The sequence below is a fragment of the Epinephelus fuscoguttatus genome, linkage group LG23 (genome assembly GCF_011397635.1).
Source record: "Epinephelus fuscoguttatus linkage group LG23, E.fuscoguttatus.final_Chr_v1".
In the NCBI taxonomy this organism is placed as follows: domain Eukaryota; kingdom Metazoa; phylum Chordata; class Actinopteri; order Perciformes; family Serranidae; genus Epinephelus; species Epinephelus fuscoguttatus.
In genome coordinates this window covers 8,796,344-8,809,790 of record NC_064774.1, presented here as the reverse complement: position 1 = coordinate 8,809,790, position 13,447 = coordinate 8,796,344, and the positions used below count along the sequence as shown (strand labels likewise).

At 41.4% G+C, this 13,447-nt stretch overlaps 1 protein-coding gene across 1 annotated transcript; it reads right to left on the bottom strand.

The window, feature by feature from the left end:
- Window positions 1-792: 792 nt before the first annotated feature.
- tkfc (triokinase/FMN cyclase) lies at window positions 793-12,983 on the bottom strand. The gene is made up of 17 exons (XM_049569385.1): window positions 12,918-12,983; window positions 9,135-9,324; window positions 8,946-9,050; window positions 8,540-8,727; window positions 6,930-7,008; window positions 6,761-6,850; window positions 6,488-6,522; window positions 6,321-6,405; window positions 6,149-6,238; window positions 4,925-5,041; window positions 4,654-4,773; window positions 3,413-3,550; window positions 3,174-3,280; window positions 2,974-3,080; window positions 2,633-2,666; window positions 2,408-2,500; window positions 793-1,051 (listed from the first exon to the last, which is right to left on the bottom strand). Exons 1-17 carry the CDS (start codon window positions 12,921-12,923, stop codon window positions 893-895), a joined length of 1,743 nt encoding a protein of 580 aa, XP_049425342.1. The 5' UTR covers window positions 12,924-12,983; the 3' UTR covers window positions 793-892.
- Window positions 12,984-13,447: the final 464 nt, after the last annotated feature.

Below are 13,447 nucleotides of genomic sequence, written 5' to 3'. Positions count from 1 at the left end.
GATCCTGGGCTAACAGCTTCCTTAGCCCCTGGCTAACATGTCCCTTGGCCCCAGGCTAAAAGCTTCCTTAACCCCAAGCTAACAGCTCCCTTAGCCCCAAACTAATGGCCCCATTCATTTCAAGCTAACACCTCCCTTGGTCCCAGGCTGACAGCTTCCTTAGCCACTGGCTAAGAGCTCCCTTAGTTGCAGGCTAACAGGTCCCTTAGCCCCAGCTAATGGCTTCCTTCAACCCAAGCTAACACCTCCCTTGGTCCCAGGCTAACAGCTACTTTGGCCCCAAGCTAAAAGCACCCTTAATCGCAGGCTAACAGGTCCCTTAGCCGGTGAAGTGCAGTGTGAAAAAGGCTTTGGACTCTGTTGCTTCACTTTTGACAATTACTTTTGAAATTTGCCACTTTCAAGTCCCTCGGTCATACTCCTTTCATTAGAAAACTCACTCGAAAGGTGTTCAGGAATGTTAAAATACTGACATATACAAAACTCTCCAGCTCCAAGAGCTGGACTAAATAATAATTTCAGTCAGTAATAACACTGATTCATTCATATCTTGCTAAACTGTGATTGAATTTACAGTATTTCTGTCCTTTATAACCTAATTTAAAGGACCATACTGGTGTTTTTTTGCCGTTTCTGACCATTTCGTAAATCTCGAGTATACTTTATATTATTGCTAATAGTTTTCCAAAGCATACTGACAGCTCTTAGATAGATTTTCTGTCTTCCCTATCCCTGTTATTTAATTGTATGTATAATGTGGAAAATTACTTTTAGAAATTTGTTTGAAAGAAGTCAAAATCACAGTTTTTCATTGTTATTGAGACATACCAGTGTTCTAATACCATTAGTCTGGTGACAGTAATAATAATCTGCCCTGACACTTTTTGCTGAATTACTTCTGCCCTTCCAGCGACTCCAGCACGGCTTTAAGGATGGCGGCAACAGCGACGGCACCCGGGTCAGGCAGGTTGACCCGCTCTGCTGCGATGTAGCTGGCTCGCCCTGCCTTCGCTGTGAGGTTACGGGTCGACTCTGCACCCAAAGCCGCTTTCTAGGAAGAGATAGAGAAAGATGGCAAAAGATAGGGCATGTATGGCATAGATGAACACATTAATCAACATGTCAACCTGTTCTGTACTTTTTGTCTGTGCACCAAAACATCAAAGCAAACCGCTTGTATGTGAAACCCTACTGGTCGATAACACAGATTCTGATCTGATTCTGATTCGGATGTAGAAAATCAGTAGTCATCTGTAGTACAGCCACATCACCACCGGGTGGCACTGTAGGCAGTTAGTGATGGGAATTTGTAACGTGATTGAAAGTCACAGATCCTCCAGGCGGTTCTGGTAAGCTTGTTAAAAATATCTCAGGTTTCGGGCGGGCAGGTCAGTAAGTGACAAAGCAGTGGTCCGAGTAAATTATTAATAACTTACAGGAGCAATATGCAATAGTCCACCTTCCACCTTCTCTTTCCCTCTTTCTGTCTCAAATACACACACGCAATCAGCTTTATCATCTGCGCCGATTAACTCAGGGTTTCCATTTTTGGGTAGTTACCAGTTGTTGACCAGGAAAATCTATTTAAGTCTGACATTTAAATCTCTTCAGTCCATAAAGTCCTTTATGGCATTTTAAATTTTATAAAGCCACAGCAACATGTAACAAAGGTAACGTTACAAAATTCGGCTCCATTACAACTCACAAGGTTCACCGACAAAACAACTGTCTTATACTAAACATGTTTTCCAAACAAACAACATGCTAACGTTATTAGCACAAGCCTATGGCATTTTACATTGTATAAATTAGCCTAGCAACTAGCAGAGATTTCCTCTGCTCATATGAAGCCAGGATAAATCACACACAAGACTTAAAATGCTATTTTTGCCTTCACAATTTATTGTTTCTTATCTGTGAAATTAAAGTAAATAAAAGCTTTGTTTCCACTGAGGGAAATGGTTTCAGCTTACAGAAACAGACAGGAGGTCTGCGTCGCATTAACATGTAGTTACATCTATGTGTCTACACCGTAGGTATGGCGTCAGTTCAAGGCAGATGTATAAATCCCGCGTAAGTGGAGATGTGTCGTCCATCTTTATACACAGTCTATGGTCTTGTGAAAATAGTGTCCTCTGACGATATGTAGGCCTATCACCATTACCTAACTGCTAGAGAGTAACACCTTCTAAATATGCAGTTTTGTTTCATCATGTAAAAGAACTGTGTACCTATCGGCTGTGCGTTCAAGAACATACTTATGACATAACCACTTAAAAGATGGATGAGTGCTTGCTTTCTTCCTACTTTTGTACTTTTCAAACAGAAAAAAAGACATGTTGTATTGTGATATTTACACCCTGACCCGTCATCACGACAGCCTCACAACAGAAGCATGCTAGTGTACCTGCACAGCAGCCTGTAGTACAGCCATCTGTCCACCGGGTGGTGCTGCTGTTAGCGTCATCAGCTCATCCACAGCTGGACACAAAGCATCCAGCTAGAAAGGCAAAGACAGAGTTATGAAGACAAAGCGACTGTTGCTGCTGAGGCCACATAAACATGAAAATAATTTATTATGACAAATTGACATGAGAGACTTTTCGGAATAGAAACGATGCATGAAAAGTACCATTGTTCTGTCTCCAGGGTCAGCACCACCGTATCTGAAAGACAGTGGACGTTACAGACTGTGTCTCCACTTTCTCCTTATTGTTTAATTTGCCTTTATTAAGTTATAGTTTATTATAGCATATTTTAAATATATTTTTTAGTACCTCAAAATTATATAGAAAGGATGTGTTGGAGGAAAATAGTCATCCTCTGGCTCCGCCTCTATTTTCTTTTATCTATCATTTCTAAAATATGTTCTTCTACTTTTTATTTGAACCCTCCATGTTTACTAGAAAACCACATAACCACACATGCATAGAAAGAGCACACCACTTATGTACATGCAGAGCTGATGCACACCTCCTCATCGCCTGTGTCCCAGCATGCATTGCTCTAGCCCAGGCTGCAGCGTTGCTCCGCCCCTCAGTCACATGACCAGCAGCTGCCGTCAGGAACAGACTGTACAGCTGACAAACACATGAAGAGGAGTGTATGTTTGTGTGAGTAAAGATGGCGTAAGATTTCAGTGGCAACTTTATGTCAAAAACATCGCTACCTACCGCTCCTGAGGAGCCGCCCATCTTCTCCTGCACCAATCCAGCGAGGACTGATAACAGTTGCCCGGGGCAACCAGGGACCACGTGATCCTTGAGCCACTCCTGAATGGCTGAATGAGCATTTTCACAGTTTAAAAAAAGTGTGTTTAGAAGATACTTCATCACTCCTGTTCTCTGATTGTGTACTGTACATCCACTTGCATGTTATTGTGCAGCTGTTGACACCACACACTGTGTCCCACCTTTAGCAGCCTGTGCATGAGTGTTCCCACAGTCGCCGTCGCCTGCAGCTCGGTCCAGGGCGTTGAGCTCTTCCTGCTTTTCCAACAGTGTGGCGCAAATCCTCTCTAACGCTTTACGCATCACAGCACTCAGTGGCCCTGCCAGAGGCAAAAAGCATTGTCCTTTAGTAACAACGCATGATGCTGTCCACACAATGAGGGAAAAATGAATGAGAAAGATAACAAGCATCAACTTGAATGGCTTTATGTTAAGGCCATTCTCGGAACCCATCGGCTGTATTTGGCGTCTGACTTCCGGCAGACGGCGATACAGCCTCTGGGGGCAGACCCCTGATTTTTTGGCATTCCGGTTTGATTTGGGCGGAGGAGGCGACTTTCCGTTTCTGACTTCTGTTTATATATAAGTAAATATGCTGAATCATTGCGATGTATTCAGAGTTTGCAGTGACGCCAATTATGTTCCGCCTCGTTAGTTCACCGCACGGACCGTTTAACCTGGCAACAACTGCAGCTGGCCAATGGTCAATATCACTCGGACTACAAACAGCTTACAACTGGAAACCAGGGCTCTTCTGCTCTTCTTCCGGAGGCAAGATCTCCGGGGTTTGCCTACAGACTCCACATTGACTGAATGTAGAGTCTGTATATAGAGAGTATGTTAAGGCAGACAGTGAAGTTAATGAAGCTACAGTTCCTCTAATGACCACAAGGTGGCTGCATTGAACAATTAAAACATAAAAAATAAAACAAAAAATTAAAATCCTGTTTTTATGGCTGTGACTAATGATTAATTTCACTGTTCATTAATCTTTTGATTATTCTGTTGATTAATCAATAAGTTATTTGGTCTTTAAAATGATAGAATCAGTGAAAAATATTTCCCAAAGCCCAATATGACATCCTCAAAAGTCTTGTTTTGTCCGAAATCCAAAGATTTTACTGTCATAGAGGAGTGAAGAAACCAGAAAATATTTACATTTAAGAAGCTGGAGTCAGAGAATTTTGACTTTTTTTTCTTAAAGAAATACTCAAGCCAATTAATTGCTGTAATTAATTTATTGTTTACTGAGGGTTATGGCTGACAGCACGTCGTACTCAGGAGCAATACACCGAACTCCAGACTTCTGGGGTACAGTCTTTCCTTTTGTCGTTGCTCCTCTAATATTTCATGTCACACAAACTCATTACGTACAGAATGATATATAGAAATATGAGCACTGCAAGTAACACTGGAAACCAACCTTCGGTGTGACTGTCGTCCTGTGGCCGTGTGCTCACAGCTGGAGGGTCTGTCATGTAGCTGCGTCCGCTAACACGCACACTGCTGAGGTTTGGCCAGGCGGGGGCGCTGGTTTTAGCATCTATATGGGAAAGATAGAGGACGTTAAATATGTGTGTGTTTGCTGATGTGCTTCTACTTTCGTGAGGACCACTTGAGTTTTAGACATTGTAAGAACAAAGAGCCTACGCCGTACAATGATTATAGCAATAAAACCTTGGGTGTATGCTCACCAAACAGTCTCAGTGTTTCCGGGTCAGCCTTCATCAGGGTCAGCGACACTCCCGCCATCTCCAGTGATGTCATGAAGGACCCCGACATCACCCTGGCAACCACTACACCACGACTCTCTGTGAACGTAGAAACCACCAGTCACATTTCACGAAATCCTCGAGAGATGTTCACCATAAAGAGAGAAGAGAGCGGCTTATTGGAACAACAGTCTTTTGAAATTGGTCCGATATTGAGCGAGAACAGGCTACAATGTGACCACTCAGCACGTTCACACCGTCAACTTACATCCACTACAAGTGTTTGGTTTGTCACTGACAGGCTCAGATTGTTATTTTAAATGTCTGACAACATCCATCCATTTTCATCCACTTCTCCAGGGCCAGGTCGTGGGGGCAGCAGGCCGAGCAAAGCACCCCAGATGTCCCACTCCTCAGCAACACTTTCCAGCTCCTCCTGGGGGACCCCAAGGTGTTCCCAGGCCAGATGAGATATATAATCCCTTCAGCGTATTCTGGGTCTGCCCCGGGGCCTCCTACCAATGGGATGTGCCCGAAACACGTCTAACAGGAGGCATCCAGGAGGCATCCTGATCAGATGGCCGAACCACCTCAACTGAACCCTTTTGACACGAAGGAGCAGCGGCTCTACTCCGAACTCCCTCCGGATGTCCGAACTCCTTACCCTATCTCTAAGGCTGAGCCCAGACACCCCACGATCTCATTCTTTCGGTCACTACCCAGAACTCATGACCATAGGTGAGAGTTGGGACGTAGATGGACAAGTGAATCGAAAGCTTCACCTCCCAGTTCAGCTCCCTCTTCACCATGATGGTCCGGCGCAGTGCCCGTATCACTGCAGATGCCGCACCAACCCTATCTCTGTAGGGCTCCTTTCCTAATGTTGTCAGACACTTAGAAAAACAATCTGAGCCTGTCAGTGGCAAAAAACCCACTTTAAGTAGGCACTGACATTGCTGTTGCACAAATGCCCCAAGTGGTTACACTGCAGCCTGTTTTGCGGTGCCCTCACTCAGTACTGGACCAGTTTCCAAAATGGTTGTTCCCATTCGTCACTTAGACACAAAAACGTGGGGAAATCGGGGTCAGGTTAAAAAATACCACACTTATCCTTTAATGCCTCGTTCTACAGATCCCGTGGTGGGAGTAGGCTCTTTCTATGCGTGTTAAACATGAACACAGACAAGCAAATGTGTCCACACTCACCCAGACAGGTGATGGCTGCTCTAGTGACCACAGCCATTTCCAGACAAGACAGAGCTCCGAGGTTGTTCACGCACACAACCACGCTGTCTCCTGTATAAAAGAAGGCCTCACAGTTCAAAAGAAGTGATGGCTGCAGACATTAAAAAGCAAAATAAATAGAGACTTAGAGGACCTGACTTAAGAGGCAGATGTGACTGGCTGTTAGGGTTGGTCATGTGATCGATCATGGTCTTCACCACCTCATCTGCAGACGCCACCTGGTGAACAGCATACACGAATGAAGCTAAGAGAAATAAATGGAAATATAGCCATAAACACTGAAGATTTATGCTTAGTCACCTTTGACCTTTTGATACCAGGTTCACCGTGGATTCCTGAAGAGGATGGAAAAATACCTGTCAACATTTTTCTACAGCTCTCTCCTACCATTCATCTCTCGCCATCGTTCTTAGATATGATTTGATACAGGGATTTTAGCTCATATTTGAGAAACAGTTTGGCCGAAAATAAAAAAACGCTGTCTGAAGGAGGGTCGGGACACAAGCCGGACGGCAGACACATAAACACCACCTTCCACCTTCTTTGATACTCTGCCATCTCTTCATCCCTCACCCAGTCCCAGCTCCATGTCTCCTGGCGGCAGGTCGAAAGACGGCAGGCAGCCTGGAACGCTGCACGGAGACAGACTCACCCCCAGCGTACCTGCACACCAACAAAATGCACCATGAAAAGTCTCCCAGTGTTTCTGCAAAGCTTTAATCGAGTAAAAACAGAGACTCACCGATCCCCTTCAAAACCTCTGTCACCTTGGAAACGATCTGGTCCAATGAGCAGCCTTCTTCTGCTAAGGCACCTGCCAGCTGACAGACAACAGGTACCATGAGGTGCAACACATTGACAGACAGAGCAATGTCTGTGTTGCTGAGATGCACGATGGGAAGTGTAGGATCTAGTGTTTTTGTGGGTGCTTGATGAATGCTAGGAAATATAAATGTATAAATAAATTAAAAATATATACATAAATATATCCAAAAATGACATAATAAAATAAAATAAAATAAATGTATAAATAAATACATAAATAAATAAAAAATATAAATATATCCAAAAATACCTAAATAAAATAATAAATAAATGTATAAAATACAGAAATAAATTAAAAAATATATATAAATATGTACAAAAATGACTAAATAAAATAAATAAATAAATAAATGTAAAAAATACAGAAATAAATTAAAAACTATATAAATATGTACAAAAATGACTAAATAAAAGAAATAGATAAATGTATAAATAAATTAAAAATATATACATAAATATATCCAAAAATGACTAAATAATGTATAAATAAATACATAAATAAAAAAAGAAAAAAAATTATTCAAAAATGACTAAATAAAATAAATGTATAAATAAATACATAAATAAATAAATAATATAAATATATACAAAAATACCTAAATAAAATAATAAATAAATGTATAAAATACAGAAATAAATTGGGAAAAAATATATAAATATGTACAAAAATGACTAAATAAAATAAATAAATAAATGTATAAATAAATACAGAAATAAATTAAAAATATATAAATATATACAATATGATATAATATAAATAAATGTATAAAAACAGAAATTAATAAATAAATAAATATATACAAAAATGACTAAATAAAAAACATAATTAAATACAGCACTAACCCTTTGAAACCTGCAACATCACTTTTTTTTGTGCTGCTTTCAGCCACCTTTTGCGAGTATTAAAAATGGCAATGAGAAACTTGGTAAGAAATGTCGCACAAATTGCAAAAAATAGATTTAGATTTTTTTTTTAAATAAGGGAAACACACTATATTATAATTAACTATTTTTATTACATATTTAAAATTATAATACAGAATTATTATAATTCTTAAGCAATTTTCTAAGGTCATTTTTTCCTCTTTTTTTTTTTGCAATTTTTTGGGTCATTTCTTCTTTTATTGCTCATTATTCCCAGGTTTCAAAGTATTAAATAATGTGGTAGGACATCCTGAACTCTGCATTTATTTCTTCATTTACACATTTATTCCTCTAATTATCTATCTATCTACATTCATTTATTTTTTATTTTTTGATACTTTTGTCATTTTTAATCCTCCATATTAAAAACGCTTTTTATCATACAAAAGGAAGAGCTACCGCACTATCCCTCTGTTGTAACTGCATGTGTGTGCTGAGTGTAATACAAGGGACATGCTACAGTCACATTTCAACTGCCAACTGCCTTGTGTGGATTGACAAAGACATTAAATAAGGTTAAATTAAATTAAAATTACTGCCCACCTATTTACGGTAACTATTTTCCGAGATAAGAACATTGTTGTTGTTGTTGTTGTTGTTTACCTTGTGTATGAAGATGGTGCCGCACAAGCCCCTCCTCCCGGCCTTACTGGGTTGGTCAAAGGCGCAGTCCTCAGCAACTATCACCATGTCAACAGCGACGCCGTGGTTACGAGCGTGCTCTGCGGCTAAGCCAAAGTTGAGGCGGTCACCGGTGTAGTTCTTGACAATGAGAAGGACTCCGGAGGCTCCTGTGCAGGGATGATGGTCGATATGCTTCAATTTAGTCGTGTTAACTTATTATTTAAATTTACTTTATGGTAGCAGCTTATTGTTCTACTATTTCAGATGTTTTTGCCACACTGACTCCCTTTAACAGTGTCACATTTGCACCGTTTTGTACTGTACGTGCCTCTACATACACAACCAGCATTCAGGAAGTCAAATAATGCAAAATGGTGTATGTTACCTGCGTTGTGCAAGCACAGAATGGCAGCCAGGATGCTGGCAGGAGGTGGAGAGGCAAATACTCCACCTGCTACAGCTGCCGACAGCATACCTGCCCCGAGATAACCTGTAGACGGACAGAGAGGGGGGAGGAGAGTGAGAAATTAAAGCTGAGATAAATATAGTTCATCAGAAAATGTTAAAGTTGTACCCCCGTGTGCCGGCTCATGTCCCGACCCTCCTCCTGACAGCAGGGCCACTTTGCCCCTCAGGTTGTCCAGGTCGGACCGAAGCACCACTCTGTGGCCCTTCAGCAGAGAAAGGCCCCCACTGGCCCTCACGAGGCCGCAGAGAGCCTCGTCCACACAGCTGTCCGCTGAGTTTATCAACTTCTGTTTGGGCTGAGAGAGAGAGAGACATAGAACGCTCAGTCAACGACATAAAGTAGGGGAGAACGGGGTAAAATGCACCACTTTTTACATTTGATGACCTTACTGCAAAACAATCGATTAGCTGTGTAAAAAAAGTTATGTATGAAGTTACGTAATTATTATATTTTTGGAACAATGACCCATCAAAAAAAGTTATTCCTGTGGCACAACTTTTCCGAAGGTAGGAAGCCATTCACATTCACGTGTCGGCCAACAAACAGTAGTTAGCAGCCTTTTCGCATCAAGAGTGTCAGAAAAACTCTCAGTATGTTTATATCAGTGGTTCCCAACTGGTGCGGCCACTGGGTCCACAGTCTTCCTTGGTTATTAGTTCAAGGTGCACACAGTTTTATATATTCAGCGTCATGTTGTCAAGCTAGTTTGCTGTCTCTGTCAAGTAGCTGTCTGTTCTACATTAGGAAACAGCACTTAAGAATAAATGTTGTGTGCCGAAATTCCCCATACTTCAAAATACAGGTGTTTTTTACGAACTCAACACCTTCCCAAGTCACTTTCGGTCCTTTCAGAGTGGACCCGCAACCCACTTTTAGACTGTGATCCAACAGTTGGGAACCACTGTTATACATGAGATTAGAGAAAATCGATTTATTGTGTCAGTCCGACTAAAACTGGACTTTTAAAATACATGTTAGTCTGACTGAAGTCGTACTAAATCAAGTTTCTCAAAGCCGGACTAATAATGCAATTGGGAGTCGAATTCCTCCTGCATGTATACAGTCAATCGGACCCAAACTAGCCAAGGCGCTCTGCACATGCTCCACAGTTTCCACCCTGGGGTTTGACCCAGTAACAGAAGAAGAAGCAGGTAACAGCATGGCAAACAGAAACATGACGACAGAAACATTTCATGCTGTCAGCTGAAATAAGCTAACCGTTAGCTAACTTGTTTGTCGATTGCTTGGTCTGTGACGTAATGGGTCAACCGGTAAACGGTCCAATACTAACAAGCTGACCATCTACTGTAGAGGAGTCAAACAGCGGTCAATAAACCGATTCCCCTCCCATGCTTGTATACTGGGATGAGGACAGTAGTCCAGTGATTGGCCTAGTAGTGCTCGACTGTAAATGTACTGATGGACTTTTTAATGAGAAACTGTTTTACTCAGTGTTTTTACTGGTTTAAATCCCCGGGCCCGTTTGGTCTGGAGTGGACGAGACCTCTGCGGATAATTTGGCTCCTGGTAAAAACCTCCTGAACGTCTGGATCTAAAGTTATCAGAGAAAGCAACTATATATGTCTGTGAATTCAAGTGACTATAGTTGGATCAATAACCTGACTGCAAGTATATCTAATCTGATATATCTGTTTGTGGATGGATCAGAACTTCTTGCACTTAATTCTTGTTATTGGAGCAAAAGCAGAGACAAAAACTGTCCAACCACCCAAAGTTATTTGCACTGAACACCAAGGAACATGTTATCACTGACCCTGAACTGAACTTTGAACAACACATTAGAAACGTGACTGAAGTGTCCTTTTACTACTTGAGGAGTATTGTCAGACCGTTTCTCTCCCATGCAGATACAGAAAAGTTGATTCATGCTTTTATTTCCAGCCGGCAGGACTACTGTAACACTCTTCTGTCTGGTGCGTCTGAGAAAGTCATTGGTAAGCTACCAATCCATCCATCCACCGATTTTCAACCGCTTATCCGGGGCCGGGTCGTGGAGGCAGCAGGCCAAGCAAAGCACCCCAGACGTCCCTCTCCCCAGCAATGCTTTCCAGCTTCTCCTGGGCGACCCCAAGGCGTTCCCAGGCCAGATGAGATATGTAATCCCTCCAGCGTGTTCTGGGTCTACCCCGGGGCCTCCTACCAGTGGGACGTGCCTGAAACACGTCTAACAGGAGGCGCCCAGGAGGCATCCTGATCAGATGCCCGCACCACCTCAACTGACCCTTATCAGCTCTACTCCGAGCTCCCTCCGGATGTCCCCTACAAGAATCGCCACCTTAACGTAGTCGAGGGGTTTGCATGTCTGGTAATAGCCCCTGGTACGGTCTCCCAAGGCAAAGTGGTCACAAGGGAGGGGCAAGACTAAGAGCGGTTCAAAAAGACAATGACACGGCACATTTGGGGAACGAGTACCTTGCCCAGTATGGCAATAATAACATGAAGCTGCCACCCTGTGGGCCCACCACCTGCAGGGACTGGCATCAGGGTCGGGTGCATTGTGTGCCGGGCAGCAGGCAGGGACCATGGGCATGCTGATCCCTGCTTTCTTTTTTTGTTATTTATTATTATTATATGATTTAATCGTCTTTTTTTCTCTCTATCACAAAAGTTTTTATTATTAATATTATTACTAAAAAGGTGAGCACACATTAGCAGATGCTAGGCTACTTAACCTGTCTCCGACATGCCAAACAGCTTTGGCAAAGCACTGACTGGAATGTTAAACTACTTTACTACTGTGTTTTTACTGGTTTAAATCAAAAGGTCTGTTGACCTCTGTGGATAATTCGGCTCTTGGTAAAAACTTTCTGAACATCTGGACCAAAAATAAGGTGAGCACACATTAAACTATCTGAGAAAATAAGTGAGCACACATGAGCAACTTGGCCTGTCTCCGACATGCCAAACAGCATTGGAAAAACACTAGTTTGTAATGTGAAATTGCTTTATTCAACATTTTTAATAATTTAAATCACCACGTCTATTTGTGTTGAAGAGGAAGGGACCTCTGCGGATAATTCGGCTCTTGGTAAAAACCTTCTGAACATCTGGATCAGAAATAAAGTGAGCACACATTTAGCTATCAGAGGAAACAAATGAGCACATAGAATCAGGATCTTGGCTTGTGTCCTGTCTCTGACATGCCAAACTTCATTGTAAAAACACTGATTTTTAATTTAAATTGTTTTATTCTGAATTTTTACTGGTTTAAATCACAAGGTCTGTTTGTTTTGGAGAGGAGGAGACCTCTGTAGATAATTCGGCTCCCTGTAGAAAACTGAGCAATGAAGGAATTCTAATCAGGAGAAGTTTTTGCTGGTTGCCATCTGCGATTCTCACAGCTAGATGCCACTAAATCTTACCCACGGTTCTTTAGGGAAACCACTGTTGGTGTCCGTTTTTTTCTTTTTTGGTATTATCAGTTTCCATGCAAAACCACCCAACCAACCAAATGAATAAATAAATAAATAAATAAATAACTAAATAAGGGGTTTACCTAATTGGTCATAAAGTTGTGGGATATGCATAAATCGATGAGGTCAGAGGTGATACAGAGTCCTCACTCCACAAACAGCCTACACACACTAACACACAGTAGAATCAGTGTTTACACAAGTTGCCTCATAAACTCTTATCTGCAACAACACAGTATACAATGCAGGATTTACAGCTTCAGTTCCGATGTGACAGCATGGACTCTGATCCTTCCCAGTAACAAGTGTGCAGAGCAGAGCTAACTCAGCCAGGCGGTGACACACTCCTGTCAGTCACCCTTCATGTCAGCACCAGTCCAACATCACACAGAGTCACAGCTCAGCGCGTCTCTGCACTCATGTCCGATAAACAGCCTTTAAAATGATCCTTTACCTCCATTTGAACTTGTGTTCCGTCTTTTCCCGTCGGACAGCAGCTTGAAGCAGCCGTGTGTGCAAGAATGACACCGGATGTAATGAGAATGCGCCTACAAAATAAAAGCGTATGATTTATCTGACTTTATAAAAGCGACACTTCCTCTGAAAATATAGTGAAGTTGCACAGAAAATCTGTAAAATATCATATATCTGTTATAAGCTAGTTATAGTTATGTTATAGTCATATAGGACACAGTTTGAAAATAAATAATTATCTAAATATCAGTCTATAAGTACACTAATTTCAATGTATGAATTCAATGTAAATATGAATTAAAAATATACGTAGATAAATGTACAAACTATAATTGAGACCTATTAAAAAAATGGAACAATTTCATATATTGACATATATGTATAGCCCATACAAATATGTAGCCTATGTTTATGTATATATATTTTTTTTTTGCCATAAATGCCATTATATAATTATTTGTAAATATAACTCTGTTTCAGGGCTCAGTCAAAAACATGGTGTACACGCAT